This window comes from Opisthocomus hoazin, chromosome 27, assembly GCF_030867145.1.
Source record: "Opisthocomus hoazin isolate bOpiHoa1 chromosome 27, bOpiHoa1.hap1, whole genome shotgun sequence".
Lineage (NCBI taxonomy): Eukaryota > Metazoa > Chordata > Aves > Opisthocomiformes > Opisthocomidae > Opisthocomus > Opisthocomus hoazin.
The window spans coordinates 5,428,943-5,444,019 of record NC_134440.1 but is presented as its reverse complement, the minus strand read 5'-3'; the positions used below and the strand labels follow the sequence as shown (position 1 = coordinate 5,444,019).

The 15,077-nt window shown below is 63.5% G+C and overlaps 3 protein-coding genes across 5 annotated transcripts in view; 1 reads left to right on the top strand and 2 right to left on the bottom strand.

Moving 5' to 3' along the window:
• DAPK3 (death associated protein kinase 3) overlaps positions 1 to 15,077 on the bottom strand; it is a 183,039-nt gene that overhangs the window by 84,611 nt on the left and 83,351 nt on the right. The window lies entirely within an intron of this gene.
• Positions 284 to 5,293, top strand: CREB3L3 (cAMP responsive element binding protein 3 like 3). 3 transcript variants are annotated; one of them, XM_075444433.1, is made up of 10 exons: positions 284 to 415; positions 1,697 to 1,821; positions 1,960 to 2,215; positions 2,682 to 2,797; positions 3,242 to 3,334; positions 3,416 to 3,522; positions 3,669 to 3,737; positions 3,872 to 3,956; positions 4,417 to 4,513; positions 4,586 to 5,293. In XM_075444433.1, exons 2-10 carry the CDS (start codon positions 1,699 to 1,701, stop codon positions 4,933 to 4,935), a joined length of 1,296 nt encoding a protein of 431 aa, XP_075300548.1. In that variant the 5' UTR covers positions 284 to 415; positions 1,697 to 1,698; the 3' UTR covers positions 4,936 to 5,293. The 3 variants fall into 3 exon arrangements, with proteins under 3 accessions (XP_075300548.1, XP_075300547.1, XP_075300549.1); XM_075444432.1 differs by having other exon boundaries at positions 3,203 to 3,334; XM_075444434.1 differs by lacking the exon at positions 284 to 415 and having other exon boundaries at positions 1,738 to 1,821; positions 1,960 to 2,102; positions 3,203 to 3,334.
• Positions 5,757 to 14,544, bottom strand: SIRT6 (sirtuin 6). The gene is made up of 8 exons (XM_075444065.1): positions 14,404 to 14,544; positions 12,831 to 12,958; positions 12,282 to 12,464; positions 9,064 to 9,123; positions 8,391 to 8,486; positions 7,499 to 7,579; positions 6,998 to 7,121; positions 5,757 to 6,244 (listed from the first exon to the last, which is right to left on the bottom strand). Exons 1-8 carry the CDS (start codon positions 14,467 to 14,469, stop codon positions 5,909 to 5,911), a joined length of 1,074 nt encoding a protein of 357 aa, XP_075300180.1. The 5' UTR covers positions 14,470 to 14,544; the 3' UTR covers positions 5,757 to 5,908.

The following is a 15,077-nucleotide window of genomic DNA, read 5'->3' as shown; positions in this document are numbered from 1 at the left end:
CCCGGATGTTCTCGACGCCCGTGAAATGTGATTAATGCCGATACGCTTGTCTGAAAAAAGGGAAATTGCCCCCAAAAGTGGGTGAAAGTTCACGGGCAATCACAGCGCTCGGACTTCGCTCGCCAGCCCCGCGTCCCTCCCGCCCCGCTCGGCGGAGGAGGACAAAAACATTTGGCTAATGAGTTACGGGGCGCAGCGGGTCCGGCCCTGCCATTGCTCACCGCCGTCCCCAATCAGGGACCAGAGGTTTTGCAATCTGGGATGTTATTTCTGTGCAGTTGGAGTTTAAACTTTGCCACTCGGGTCAGGGCACCACGGAGGAGGAGGTGACCGGGCTCGGTGTCCGCCCCGCTCCCCTGCGCACTGAGGGGGTTGAGAAGACGGGACGGATCTGTGAGAGTGGGATCTCACACAGGTATGTCCTGGCCACCAGCGCTCAACAGGGTCCCTCTACCTGATGGTCCCAAGGGGCCATAAGGGCTCACTGGAAGGACTGAGGATGAAGGACCGGGTGCAGTAAAGCCCCTTGCCTGGGCTGGCCATCCAAAAACATCATGGTAACAACAATCGTCCCCAAACCGGGCTTGAAGGACACCAGAGTCCGTGCTTAATAGGTTGGGAAAGGCCTTTGGGTGATGGGTTGGGTGGAGTGGGTTGGGTAGTTGAGTGGTGGGTTGCGTAGTTGGGTGGTGGGTTGGGTAGTTGGGTGGTGGGTTGGTTGATCAGTCAAGCAGACAGTTGACTGGTCAGTCAGTTGGTTAGTGGGTTGGTTATTTGGTCAGTCAATCAGTTGGTCAGTTGGCCGATAGGTTGACCAGTCAGTCTGTTTCTTGGTTGGTTCATTGATTTGGCCGGTCAACCAGTTGGTCAGTTGATCAACTGGTTGGTCAGGCGGTCGGTTAGTTGGGTTGTCAGTCAACTGATTGTCCGGTTGGGCAACTGGTCTGTTGGTCCGTTGGTTTTCTGTGAGTCTGGGGTCTCAAGTAGTGTTTGGGGTGGTGGTGGCAGAGGGGGCTGAGTCCCCTCCTCGGGGCCGGCTGGTGGCAGCAGTCTCCTCCCCTCCGCTTGCCATCCAAAATGATTAACCTGATCTTCTGGATCTTCTTTGGGACAGGGCTGGAAGGGGGACCTGACCCAGCCCTCGGGTCTGGGCACTCATCCTGCTCCTGCACTCGGGGGCACAGTGGGGCTGGGGCAGCTGGGGGCTGTCCGGGAGCCCCTGCCTGTGCCAGTCTCTTGGGGGAAAAAAGAGAGGATTTGGGAGTTTCAGCTGCTGGAAGGAGGCTGGGGGGACCCTTCATGCCCGTGCTCTCCCTCCCGCACGTGTGCACGTGGGGCTTTGCCAGATGTGCCCATGTGTGCTCACATACCGGTGCCGGCACATGTGTGTGTGCGTGTTCACACACCCGTGTCTGCGTGGGCACACACGTGCACATTGCGTGGTCGTGTGGTTCCATAGACACCCAGCTCTGCACACGCGTGTAGATACAGACATCCACCTGGTCACACATGCAGTCACACGCATGCACACGGGTGTAGATACAGCTCCCTGTGATTCTGCACACGTATCCCCCTGCCCAAACATGCTCCCACGATTCAGGGTGTCCCTGGGGCCGTGCAGCTTGGAGGATGGGGGAGGGAGGGGGGGGCAATCACAGGGACCAGACTGGGGACCTGACCCTCTGCCACCTCGCAGCCATGGCCTCTGGCGTGGGCAGCCTCGACAGCCTGGACCTGCTGGACCTCCTCTTTGACCGCCAGGACGGGATCCTCCACGGCGTGGAGCTGGGGCCGCCGCCGGGCGCCTGGCATGAGGACGGGGTGAGTCTCTGGCTCTGGAGGAGACCCCCATTCCCATGCCTTGCCCAAGAGCTGGGACCACCCTGCGGCGCGGGCAGCTCCTCTGGGCACCCCGGGGTGACGGGCACCCCACGGTGACGGGCACCTGTGTCCCCGCAGCGTGCCCACGACAGCGAGGACTTCCTCAGCTCCATCCTGGGCTCTGGGGACTCGGCATCAGACTCCCCTAGCTGGTCCCCGGCCACCAGCGACAGCGGGGTCTCTGAGGACCCCCCCTCCGACCAGCTCGACAGCCCCCCCAGGTGCTGTGACGGGGGTCCCGGCGAGGTCCTGTACCCCTACGCCAACCCCTGCCGGGCTCTGCCCCTCCTGGGGGGGGCTGGGGTCCCGCACCCCGAGGTCTCCATCGACCTGGGTGAGCCACGGGGGAGAGACCGGGCAAAGGACCAGGCTGTGAGCACTGGAGGGGTTGGGGATGCTGGGGAGGCGAGGGGGATGGAGAGCTGGGGTGTCTCGGGGATAGTGAGGAAACTGGGCAGACTGGGGAGAACTGGGAGGTCTGGAGGACTGGGGGGGGGGAGTGGGGAGAGCTTGGGAACTGGAGTGAACTGGGCAGACTGGCATTGGTGGGGGAGACTGGAAGAAAAGGGAGGTTTGGGGGGGCTGGGGGTGCTGAGCTGAGCAGTGCAGGGTGTTCAGGGGGGCTGGAGCAGGATCAGAGGGACAGTCTGGGGGGACAGAGTCCGGAGCCACTGGCCTGGTAGGTGGCACCAAGTCACCGCAGCGCTGGGGCCGTGGCAGGGGTGAGGGTCCTGCCCTGGGGACACTGGGGATTGAAGGGGACGCAGACTGCTGACAGACCCCGCTCTCCCCTCACTCAGACATGTGGCACCCCGGCTTCTTCCTGGAGGAGAGCCAGGACCTGCCTGTGGTCCCCCCGCCCGCGTCCTGCACCCTCACCGTCAAGGACCTGCTGCTCTCGGGCAGCTCTGATGCCGTGAGTCCCACCCCTGTGTCCCCATCGCTCTGTAGCCCCAGCCTTGTCCCCTCCTGGACCATGACCCCGTCCCCATCCTCACCCCTGTCCTTTCCGGACCATGATTGCATCCTCATCCCCATCCTCATCCTCATCCCTTCTGGACCACGATCCCATCCTCACCCTGAAGCACAGTCCCATCCTTGTCCCTTTGCCCGTACCTCCCCGTCCCCTTCCCTGGACCACGGTCCCTTCCCTTTCCCTCCCCGTCCCAGACCAGGATCCACTCCCCACCCCTCCCCATCCCCACATTTCCCGCGCCACGGTCCCATCCTGGACCACGATCCCATCCTCATCCCCACCCCGTGGTCCCCGCTGTGGTGCCTGGGGTGACCCCACCGCTGTCCCCCACCCGCGGCCCCGCAGCAGCCGCAGGTGCCCAGCTCCCTGCTGAGGCAGAGCCAGGGCCACTTCCAGGAGCTGGTGCTGACCGAGGACGAGAAGAAGCTGCTGGCGAAGGAGGGGGTGTCCCTGCCCACGCAGCTGCCCCTCACCAAGGTGGGTCCCACTGTGCCCAGGAAGGGCGCAGACTTGGGGGGGTCCCAGCCCCGGCGGCCCTGACCCCCCCAGTTTCCCCAGTACGAGGAGCGGGTGCTGAAGAAGATCCGGCGGAAGATCAGGAACAAGCAGTCGGCTCAGGAGAGCCGCAAGAAGAAGAAGGAGTACATCGATGGGCTGGAGAGCCGGTACGGCCCCCAGACCCCAGCCCCGGGGCCGAACCCCCTGCCCGGGCACCCTGGGGGCACCCAGCTAACAGGCGGTGGGCACGGTGCTCCTCGCCAGCCCCCCCAGCTGCCCCCCCCGACCTGCTCCCCCTCTCCCTGTCCCCCAGGATGTCGGCCTGCACGGCCCAGAACCAGGAGCTGCAGAGGAAGGTCCTGCACCTGGAGAAGCAGAACTCGTAGGTGTTCCCGGGGCAGGATGGGGACAACGGGGGGGTAGGATGGGGCTGGGACTCCCCCCCCCCCGCCCCAGGCCAAACCTGTGGGGGGCAGGAGGGGCTCGGAGGTGCTGACGGGCTCTCCTGGTCCCCAGGTCCCTCCTGGAGCAGCTGAAGAAGCTCCAGGCCCTCGTGGTACAGTCAAGCAACAAGGCAGCGCAGACGGGAACCTGCATCACGGTGTGTGGAGCCCCCAGACCCCCCCCTCCGGCCTCCTTCGAGGGAGGGGGGGACGCTCAGAGCCACGGAGATGTGCTCACGGGGACGGACGGAGGGATGGACGTGTGCTAAGGCAGAGGGATAGACACTCCGGGGTTGGATGGATGGATGGATGGAAGAAGGGATGGAGGCATGCAAGGATGGATGGATGGAGGGAGGAAGGAAGGGATGGATGGAGGAAGGAAGGGATGGATGGATGGAGGAAAGGATGGATGGAGGAAGGGATGGAGGCATGCAAGGATGGATGGAGGAAGGGATGGAGGCATGCGAGGATGGATGGATGGAGGAAGGGAGGGAGGGAGGGAGGTGTGCTGGCAGGGGCCCGTGCACCCGGAGGGATGGAGGGACGCCATTCTTGTTCTGCCCCCAGCCCCCTCTCTGAGAGCCAAGTCCCAGAACCTGGTCCCTCCTCTGCCCGCAGGTCCTGCTGCTCTCTTTCGCCCTCATCATCTTCCCCTCCATCAGCCCCTTTGCCCGCAGCAAGGCCGAGGCAGACGGTGACTTTGGACCCGTGCGAGGTGAGGGCTGGGCCAGGGCTGTGCCGGGACCGCGGGGCACGGGAGTGGACCCTGACCCTGCTTCGCACTCAGTTTTCTCCAGGTCCCTGCACAACGCGGCCGCCTCCCGCGTGGCTTACACACAGCCCCAGGCCGGCGACGAGAAGCCCCCGGAGCCGCTGTGGCCGGAGCACCTGGACGAAGCCCCCGAGACCCTGCACGAAGCCTTCGGCAGCCGCGCGTTCACCCCACGCCCGGACAAAGCCTCCCCCCGTAACAGCACGCAGCCGCTTGCCTCGGAGGGGCTGAGCCCTGGGGACGGGGATCGAGCCGACGCCGCGTCTGCGGACGGCACCGCGCCACACCACGGCCTGGCGTCGCTGGCTTGGACCAAGGCTGGCCACAGGCGGCCCACGGTGCTGGAGCCGGCCGCGGAGCTTTAAGGAGCACCCAGGGAGCACGGGGGGTGCAAGGGGTGGCTCAGCACCTCAGCCCCTGTGGGACTGGCCCTCGGCATGGCCCCTCTAGGATCTGCCTCCAGGCACGGGCAGGTGCTGGACCCGCTTGGCTTTGCTTGTATCTGTGAACTGGGAAGATGAGACCGGTTCCCATTGGCCTTACTGGGAGGGAGGGGGCTGCTCCTGCCCCGCGGGTGCAGCGGGAGTTGCAGAAGGGGCGCTGGGTCGCTCAGGAGGGGGATGAGGGGACCGGAAGGGCCCTGGGCTGGTCGGCTACTGGTGTTGCAACTGGTCGGTTTTGTTGTTGGGAGTTTTTTTTTTAAGCTTCATTTTCATCTCTAAATAAAAGGTATTTTGGAGAAAATCTACCTGCTTTAGTTTACCACAGGGCAATCTACAGGGTTCCAAGGACCCTTGGGCCAGCAACGCCCAGAGCCCAGCTGCCAGGAGGCACCAGTGTCCAGCCGAGCTGGGACGTGTGGCCAGGCCCAGCCCGGGGCGGCCGGGAGCAGCAGGCCTGGGGCACCGTCCCACAGCTCCCAGCCCTGCACCAGTCCCCTTCCACCACCCAGCGACATCCCCCAGACCACCGGCGCGCACGGGACCGGCTCCACAGCTCACCCCACCGCTGCCCAGCCCCAGCTTCATCCGAGACGGCGCCAGCTGCCCCAGTGACCCCCCCGTGGGTCCCCAGCCCAGCGCCCAGCACCCTCCTCCCTCTGCCCCCCAAGGTCTGCTGGACCCCACAGCCATCTCCTCGCAGAGAAGGAATGCGATGCTCGGGACATTTCAAGCAGGCAACACCCTTCCGGGGCCGGTGGGTGCAGCTGCCCCACACACACGACTCGAGTGTATTTAATACTTACATAAAAAAGGAGACAATGTTTGAGGGTATAAAAAAAAGTCGGTAGGAAAAGCGGCACAGACGAGTGTCTGGACAGACAGGGAACAGTCTGGGTCAGGTGAGGAGAGGCTCCACCTTCATCTTCTTCACTGTCGTTGGCCCCGTGTCCGGGCTGGGACTCTCCTGCTTCAGACTGTCACGGCGCTCCACCAGCGTGGTCCCAAGGTCAGGGCGCAGCCCACCCGTGCCGTTGTGCTGGGAGAGGGGCTCCTCCTTCCGCAGCGCGTGAGCCCCGGGGTCGAATGTGAAGAGCTCTTCGGGCTCGGTGAGCTCAGCGCTTTCCACCACCACCGGCCCTGTCCACTCCGGGACCTCCAGCCCCAAGTGCTTCATCAGCTTTGTCATGACATCATCGACGTAGGCGTGGATGCGCAGGTCGGCCTGTCTGTCCTGGGGCGAGCAAGGGCAAGCACGGCGTTAGGGGACAAACACAGCGCCTGGGGACAAACGTCCCCTCCCAGGGAGCGCGTGAGGACAGGGCCTGGGTGATGGCTCAGCTGCACGCAGGCTCCAGAGCTCCCGTCCCCGAGACATCAGCCCTGGTGGAACACGAACTGAGCCCCTGACCCCGTCTGGCACCGCTCCCCGGCTACGCCGCGGGCTGACAGGGTGTGGGCAGGCTGTCCCCAGCTTGGAACACAGCCCAGAGGCGGGGACACAGATGCAGAGCTGGGCTAGCGAGCCCAGGACAGAGTGGGACAGGGACAAGGGAGCTCTAACGACATCCCAGAAACCCCCCAGCTCTGGTTATTCAAAAGACTTTGGACAATTAGGGCACCAAAACCACTGCTGAACATGAACCAGACTCCTCCGCCCCGTGACGTGGGTTATGTGTCTGCAGTTATTTCATCGGACCGTGATTCACCGGAGGATACACCAGGCTTTGGGCTGAGTTTTTATTGCGCTCCTAAGATTTACCTTCCATTTCTAGGTGTTTATCAGGAGTTGCAGGTTTAATCCCTCCAACGAGGGAAGCCCAGCCTGTCTGCTTGCTAAGCGAGGCCACTCTTCCGTCTGGCCGCCTGGGAGGGGACAACGCGCAGGGACTAAACTGCGATGGGGCCGACACAGTGACGCGAGGGGAAAGGAGCAGCGCAGAGCAACCTGCTCCGAGCGCAGAGCAGCGAGGACGCTCTCACTCACGTGTTTGGTTGCTTGTAGGTTGACTATGACCAGCTTCCCTCCTCTCTTCTTCGTGATCAGCGGGAGGTTGCCGCTGGGTTTGATCTGCAGGGAGGTCCCCAGAGTGACGGAGAGATCGGCTTTCCTGCGGGGAGGAGACAAAACATCCAGCATAGAGAAAAAGCTGTGGCTGTTTGCCGGCTGCTTCTCCTACCCTGCTCCAGTGTGGAGTCTCCAAGCTTCCCAGCTAGGAAGCAAAGCCGTGGCCAGAATTTGCAGCGGTTTCTCTCAGCCACTTTCTGGGGAGAGGGCTGGGTGTTGCCGTGCTGTGGGTGCAGCCTCAGGGCTGCGAGGCACAAAACATGACAAACAAAGCCAGGCAGGGCTGGCCCAAGGGCCACTGTGGTGTGGGCAGAGGACAGGGACCCCGGGCAGAGCACAGCGAGCCCGCGCAGCCTCCCGGGGCACCACGAGCCGCAGGAGCCAGCAGCCGCCACGGCGTGAGGAGCCCAAGCCCAGTACCTGCAGGCTTCGTCCGCCAGCGTGAGGTCACGGTCGGGCAGGGAATCTTCCCAGTCCAGAATAGTGTCTCTTAACTTCCCTCTGGAAAACACACAGAGACCAGTGTTTCCCCATGCCAGGCAGGACCAGGCAGCACAGCTGCCCTGGGAGAGGTGACAGTGACTCAGCTCCTGTCCCACCCTCCCAGGCTGAGCACTGCGAAGGGACAGACGGAGCCCAGACAAGCCGAGGGAGCCCACCGGCCGGCAAGGGAAGGCACAGAAATTCACCTGCGTGAGGGATTTCGTGGCTGGTGCTGCAACGCCACCAAAGCCCAGCTGTTCTGCTGTCCCAGTTCAGAGCTGGGATGCGCCTTTCACTTCCCAGCATCAGAGCTGAGCCAGCAGAGCTCCGTCCCGCGGCTTGGAGCCCCCAGCTCTGCCACCGGCCTGGATGAGAAAAGCAGCCGGGCTGGGCCCGGTGAGCCTGGGTGAGGAAGCACGAGGGGCACGTGGAACACGCCTGGATGCCAGATCACCTCGGGGTACCTCCAGCTGCAGAGCTGGAAACTCTGATCTACGCTTCCCTACTGGCGGCAAGCAGCACCAGGGCAGCGGCCGTATCCTGCTGGAGGGGAAGGGGCTCTCTGGAGCTGCCACCCCACAGCGGGGCATCCTCCTGCGCCAGGACACGCTCAGGTTATCAGTGTGGGGAAACCCTCCCGAGGAGGCTGGGACTCCTTGGGATGTGGGTGCTGGTTTCCCATCTCCCCTGCACCAGCTGCTGCTTCGCCCGAGCGGGACGGACTGTCGGCCCAGCCCTGCAGACACCAGAGCCACTCGCTCGGGCAAAGGGGGTCCCTGCCACCCCACGGCCCCTCGGGAGCCCCCGCCCCGTGCCCCGGCAGAGGTACCTGCAGGCCCGCAGCCCCCGGGCTTTGGAGACGCTGCACAGCCTGCCCGTCGGCTTCAGCCCCATGCTGCCCACCACCGTGTCCCGCACGTACTGCCTGCAAGAGAGACGGTGACGTTCAGGGCCAGACACGCAGGGAGGTGGCACCCGGGGTGAGATGTCCCCCCTGCGATCAGCACACCTCACACCACAGACCCCGAGGAAGCAGGCGATGGCTCAGAGCCACGGGCAGTGAGCGGAGAATGGCAGCCCACCACCCATCTCTGCCCGTGCCTCTAAGCGGGCGCTGGTGCCAGCAGCTCCGACCAGCAGCCCCAGGGGTCTGCCACAAACCGGGATGGAAAACCCAGCTCGTAGCAACCTCCTCTCCCCTCTCCAGCTGGCAGGCACAGACCCTGCCGCAGGCAGCCCTGCTGCCACATCCGCCTCGCCACGACGAGCAGGATTTGCCGAGGGCCTCCCAGGCAACGGAGAAATCCCAAAATGTTCATTTCCCACCACCTGACAGGGTTTGGGATTTGGATGGACAGATCTGTCCACGACCCCACGCACACTGCGCTAGAAATCTGCCAGGCAGACTGCGCATGGCGTGTGCCGGGCCTCCGGCGTTCCCTGGGGACGGCAACAAAGCCCCCGCCCCGCCGATGCCGTCCCCGCGCTCGGGGCTCACGTACTTGCCGCATTTCACGCACTCTTCCACAAACATGTTCCCGTGGAGCTCAGCCAACTTGTCCCTGCGGGAGAAATGGCAGAGGTGAGCTGAGGAAGGGTGGAAAGCCCTGGGGCACCGCAGGAAGGTGCCCAAACCCCGCTCCTCGCTGGGGATCTGCACCTCAAGGGACTCCCCACTTTCCAGCTCCACCGGATCAGACCTGCCAGGTGACGTGGGGTGGCAGGGACGTTCCGCCATGGCCTGGGGACAGTGCCCCAGCACAAGGGCAGCACCGGGAGGAATCACAGAATGTTCAGGGTTGGCAGGGCCCTCTGTGGGTCACCCAGCCCAACCCCCTGCCCAAGCAGGGTCACCCAGAGCAGGCTGCACAGCACCGCGGCCAGGCGGGTCTGGAATATCTCCAGAGAAGGAGACTCCACAGCCTCCCTGGGCAGCCTGGGCCAGGGCTCCGTCACCCTCAGAGGGAAGAAGTTCTTCCTCGGGTTCAGCTGGAGCTTCCTCTGCTTCAGTTTGTGCCCATAGCCCCTTGTCCTGTCGCTGGGCACCACTGAACAGAGTCTGGCCCTGTCCTCCTGACACCCGCCCTGCAGATATTTATAAGGTCCCCTCTCAGCCTTCTCTTCTCCAGGCTGAACAAGCCCAGCTCCCTCAGCCTCTCCTCATAGGAGAGATGCTCCAGTCCCCTCATCATCCTCGTAGCCCTCCGCTGGACTCTCTCCAGTAGCTCCTCATCTTTCTTGAACTGGGGAGCCCAGAACTGGACGCAGAACTGCAGATGGGGCCTCACCAGGGCAGAGCAGAGGGGAAGGAGAACCTCCCTGACCTGCTGGCCACGCTCCTCTGAATGCACCCCAGGATGCCATTGGCCTTCTTGGCACCCAGGGCACGCTGCTGGCTCGTGGTTAACCTGTCATCCCCCAGCACTCCCAGTACCTCTCTGCAGAGCCGCTCTCCAGCAGGGCCGCCCCAGCCCGTACTGGTTCCTGGGATTGTTCCTCCATGGCTGCCTCAGAGCAAGGGGCCAGGGCCGGGCAGGCTCTGGGGACACTGAGTGCTCCAAAACAACGTGGCCTTGCTGCAGGGAGGCAGCTGGTCTGGCAGAGACCGCTGGCCTGGCCACCGAGCGCGGGGGCTTCCCTGTGCCGAGTGTGGCTGTCACACACATGGCAAGCAGGCGCTGGCAAAACCACGGCACACTGAGCACCGCTTCGTGCACTTAACACAAGAAATACCGTTCCAAGGGAGTTTGGGCAGAGCTGTCCTGCTCGCGGGGCAGCGGAGACGCCGAGGACGCGTTCAGATCCTGGCGAGAGGCCGTCTGCGCCACGGGTTCGTTTCCATCATGAAAGCACTACACTACGGCCACCACAATCGGGCCTACGGGGAGGGACAGCATGTCCTGGCTTTTTAATTTTAAATCCTTCCATCCACAGCACCAGTTCTAACCCAGCCTCAAATCTCTGCACCCGGTAGTCACCAGGATCTTGGCTTTTCTCAGCACTCGGCAGTTCGCTCCGTCCTTGCACGGTTCCAGCCCTTCGCCACTCGTTTTGACTAAAACCCCCTCGAGCTCAGCACCAACCTCAAAGCGCAGAAGCTAAAGAAAAGCCAAGCCACGGTCTCCCTGCGTCCCCGCGAGCCTCACGGTGATGGGAACCTCCTCCAGTGTGGATGGAGACAGGACTGACTTGATTTCCCCCATTTTGGCCCCAGTTCAGCAGCGCTTACTTAAGCACATGCTTCGCTTGGGCGGAAGAGCTGTGCTAAACCAGAGCAGGAGCCAGAGGCACTCGGCTGCAGGGAGCACAGCTGAGTTCTGCTCATTATATTTCCTATTTTTTTTTCCCATGGTTGTTTAGTTTAAAAAGGCACATGGGGTGCTAGGAGCAGGAACTGGGACTCGGGTCTTTTAATAATAGGAAATACCCCCTCGAGGCAGCTCTCTGCTCAGCCCGTGATGGCTGGAGACATTTGTGAGTTGCGTCTTCTCCGAGGTCCCACTCACGCTCCTTGTTCTCATCCCAACTCCATTTTATTTTCTTACTTGAATTCAGCTGCTCTCCCTTTTCCTTTCCAGGCAGCTCCAAGCAGTTTGGCTCACGAGACAATCGCTCGCTGGTCTTAAGTGCTGGAAATGGGTATTATGAGAGGCCGAAGTTTCCTGAAGGGAAAAGGGCCTGTTGCCCTAAGTGCTAATGGAAAGGCAGGTTTTCTGAGGACATCTCTGAAACAGCCACCGCGCTGCTAAACGCACTTCAGTCCCCACCCACGCAGAGAGCGGAGATCTGGTACCCTCTCCTCCCACACGTCGCAGCTCCCCGTGGAGGGAACACGGTGACGCGGGATCCCTGATCTCATCGCAGCAGGCGAGGAAATCAGAGACCGCAGCCGGTAAGTCCGACCAGTTCCGACCGTGGGGCTCCCTCTCTCCGTCTTGCTGCCCTTGCAGTCTTGCAAATTTATTGAAAGGCAAAATACTCTTTAAGGCCATTTGGGCCCCTGCGTGGTTTCATCACTGGGGCAGCACCGCCTTTATTCTCTCTCAAGAAATTCAGTTTAAGCAAATTGTAAAATAGCACAAGATCCAGTGCTGGGAGACGTCTCTAGCAGCGCTGGTAAAACAGGGCGACACGCATCTCTGCGAGCAGCAGGAGCAGTTTCAGCTGCTCTTGTCCTCCCTCCTGCCCCTTCGCCCCTCTGATGGGTACAGAGCCAGTGGAAAGGACCTGAGCGCAGCTCTGAGCCCAGCTCCCAGGAGCACGGACCCGACCTGAAGCCAACATCTCAACTCCCCGGGGCCACAAGCCCCCAGGCACCCACGCAGCCGGGCTGCTCACGGTGACACCGACAGCTACAGCCGCTCAGCTGATGGGTGGCAGCACGCGACAGCCCGACACCGCGACCCGTTCGTTTTTCTTGTGAACAAATGGCTTCTGGGTGCACTTCTAAAGAGCATCGACTCAGGCTGGCTCCATTTCATCACCCTCTGAATTCTTACCATAACCTCTCTGCTCTAAATTCAAGCTGATTTATGTACCCCTTCCAGTTTCCACTCCCTGTATTAGACATGGCAGACAGCTTCCAAGCCAGCCTCGGAAATCAAGCCCCGGCATCAAACGCTTGCACGCGAGGCCACGCGAATCGGGCAGCAAGAGCAGCCACGCGCCGGCGGCCGGGAACGGCCCGAGGGGCCCGGAGACGGGGCGGGAGAGGCAGTACCGTGGGAATCCTGACCGCACGTGAAGACCGTCCACGTTCTGGCTGACCAGGAATTTCAGGATGCCGACTCTCTGCAGCCCCAGCAGCGCCATGTGAGTCTTGGAGGGCCTGGCGTTCTCAAACGTGGTGTCAAATTTTGGGGAGAGCCCCTTCTCTTCCATAGTCCAGACGCCATTGGGCCCCCTGCAGCAACGGGGACAGAAAGAGCGAGAACTGAGAGCTCAGGCTCTAAGAAACCAGTTGTAAAGGCACCACAAGCCCCATCCATGGAGGATGAGCACGGCACGGCCAAACGAATATCGTGGATCACCAGCGGCTTTTCTCGTTGATGCAAGCAGAGTGCACGCAGGGCTTCTGTGGGCACGGCTCCACGTCAAACACGGGCGCAGTAGGGAAGGGGTATGTCCAGCTGGACCCCGGGCCAGACAGGGCATGGAGTAGGGCTGGCGGGGGCAGCGGGAAGCGCAGCGCAGAGCTTTACAAGGTGCGGGACGGACTCGGAGGAGGTGCCACCCTCCCAACCCCTCGCCCGCTGCCCACCGCCCTTACCTGAAGTCGGGAATCCCCGAGGCGGTGCTGATTCCAGCCCCCGTGTGAAACACCACGTTGGAGGAACTCCTGATCATGTCCGCCAGCTCCCGCACCTTCCTCTCCACATCCTCCGGCGGGTCAAAGATCTGAGCAGCAGAGACAAAGCGCCACAGGCATGGAGAGCTGCAGGGACAGATCCCACACACCTCCCGGCACAAAGGCCCAGTAAAACCCCAATTCTTTCCCATCCATGAAAGGGAAGAAGATTTCGCATTTGTTAACGATAAAAGCATTTAATCAGAGAGCAACAGCGTTGTATAAACCGTCTCCAGGCAGGGTAAGGGCTTCAAACACCCAACGCAGAGGAGGGTATTTCTTGCTGACAGGCAGCTGACACCCCGAGAAGTGGCTGGGCTCCAGGGCACTGCCGGGCAGTGGGAGGACAGGGCTGAAGCCGGTGCCACCCCACGTGTGCTCAGCTCCAGCTGTCACCGGCGCAGCCACGGCTCCACGGGCAGGACAGGGCCGCGGGACAGCGAGCCACAGAGGTGGGGGACGTGGGGACGCTGTGGGTGGACGGGACCCTGTGCCCACTCAGCTTTCTGGCACTGGATTTCGCTCCTGCGAGAGGCTGCTCCAGCCCGGTGTCCTGGGGACAGGGAGCGAGGCCCTGCACGTCCCTGTCCCCCCACCCCAAAACCTGCTTTAAGCTGCTGGGGGCACGGGGCTGGGATCACCCCCGCGGTGCCGGGGATGGACCCCTCGCGCCCACCCCCGGGGAGCCCCGCTGGGAGTGCACGGGGGTCCCACGCGGCTGGAGGCCCTGTTACGGGGGGGCACAAAACAGGGGGATGGCGCCGGGCCTGGAGGACAACGACAAGGAGGGAGCCATGGGGCTGGGGGGGGACGGGGACAAAGAGGGAGCCGTGGGGTAGGGGACAAGGAGGGAGCCATGAGGCTGGCGGGGGGGACAAGAAGGGAGGCATGGGGTTAGGGGGGACAAGGAGGGAGCCATGGGGTTAGGGGGGGACAAGGAGGGAGCCATAGGGCTGGTGGGGGGACAAGGAGGGAGGCATGGGCTTAGGGGGGGACAAGGAGGGAGGCATGGGGCTGGCGGGGGGGGACAAGGAGGGAGCTATGGGGTTGGGGGGGGGGGGACAAGGAGGGAGCCATGGAGCAGCGTGGGGGACAAGGAGGGAGCCATGAGGTGGGCCTGGGGACACACAAAGGGGTCCCTGGCCCTGGGGGAGACACGGAAGGAGCCATGGAGCTGGGGGGGACGACAAGGAGGCAGCCATGGGGCTGGGGGACACACACAAAGGGGTCCCTGATGCTGAGGGACACACGGAGGGAGCCGTGGGGCTGGGAGGGGACACAGAGGAGGCCGTGCGGTGGGGGACAAGGAGGGAGCCATGGGGCTGGGAGGGGACACGGAGGGAACCACGGGGTGGGCCTGGGGACACACAAAGGGTCCCTGGCGCTGGGCTCCCCGCCGGAGACCCCCGTGGGGGCCGAGGGCCCGGTTGCCACGGAAACCCGCCCGGCCGGAGCAGGCCCCGGGCGGGGCCGGCCCCCGCCGCGCCGCGCTCACCTCGGGGAGGCCGCACTTGCCCTTGTCCGAGTAGGGCGAGAGCCCGGCCGCGTAATTCACCGCCATGGCCCGCCCCGGCCGCCGGAGCGCGCATTGTTACCGGCCCCGCGGGCGGGCGGAAGCGCGCGGCGAGGCGGCGGCGGGCGGGGCGCGAGGGCGGGCGGGGCCCGGGAGAGGGCGGGGCCTGGGGGAGGGCGGCGCCGCCATCTTTGTGTCGGGCGAGAGGGAGCTGGGGGGGGCGGCTGCCCTCATCCTGCCGGGCCTCGGCTCCCACCCCTGTCCCCGTCCCCTGGGCTGTGATAAGGGGCGGGGGGCGAGAGGGCAGGGGGTGCCAGGGATGGGAAGAGGGTGCTGGGAAGGAGAGAGGGTGCCAGGGATGGGCAAAGGGTGCCAGGAAGGGCAGGGGGTGCCGGGGATGGGAAGGGGGTGCTGGGGATGGGCAAGGGGTGCCAGGGATGGGCAATGGGTGCCAGCAAGGGCAGCGGGTTCTGGGAAGGAGAGAGGGTGCCAGGGAAGGTCAAGGGGTGCTGGGGATGGGTAGGGGGTGCAGGGGATGGGCAGGGGGTGCTGGCAAGGGCAAAGGGTACCAGGAAGGTCAAGGGGTGCCAGGGAAGGTCAAGGGGTGCTGGGGATGGGTAGGGGGTGCAGGGGATGGGCAGGGAGTACTGGGAAGG

Bases quoted from the DNA above. Each gene is read 5' to 3' on its own strand.
- CREB3L3 (XM_075444432.1), top strand. From the start codon at position 1,699: ATGGCCTCTGGCGTGGGCAGCCTCGACAGCCTGGACCTGCTGGACCTC. The intron at 3,335-3,415 runs GTGGGTCCCACT...CAGTTTCCCCAG, and splicing joins CGCAGCTGCCCCTCACCAAG to TACGAGGAGCGGGTGCTGAA. The intron at 4,514-4,585 runs GTGAGGGCTGGG...CTTCGCACTCAG, and splicing joins TGACTTTGGACCCGTGCGAG to TTTTCTCCAGGTCCCTGCAC.
- SIRT6 (XM_075444065.1), bottom strand. From the start codon at position 14,469: ATGGCGGTGAATTACGCGGCCGGGCTCTCGCCCTACTCGGACAAGGGC. The intron at 12,465-12,830 runs GTAAGGGCGGTG...CCGTTGCTGCAG, and splicing joins TCGGGGATTCCCGACTTCAG to GGGGCCCAATGGCGTCTGGA. The intron at 9,124-12,281 runs GTACTGCCTCTC...TTTCTCCCGCAG, and splicing joins GTGCGGTCAGGATTCCCACG to GGACAAGTTGGCTGAGCTCC.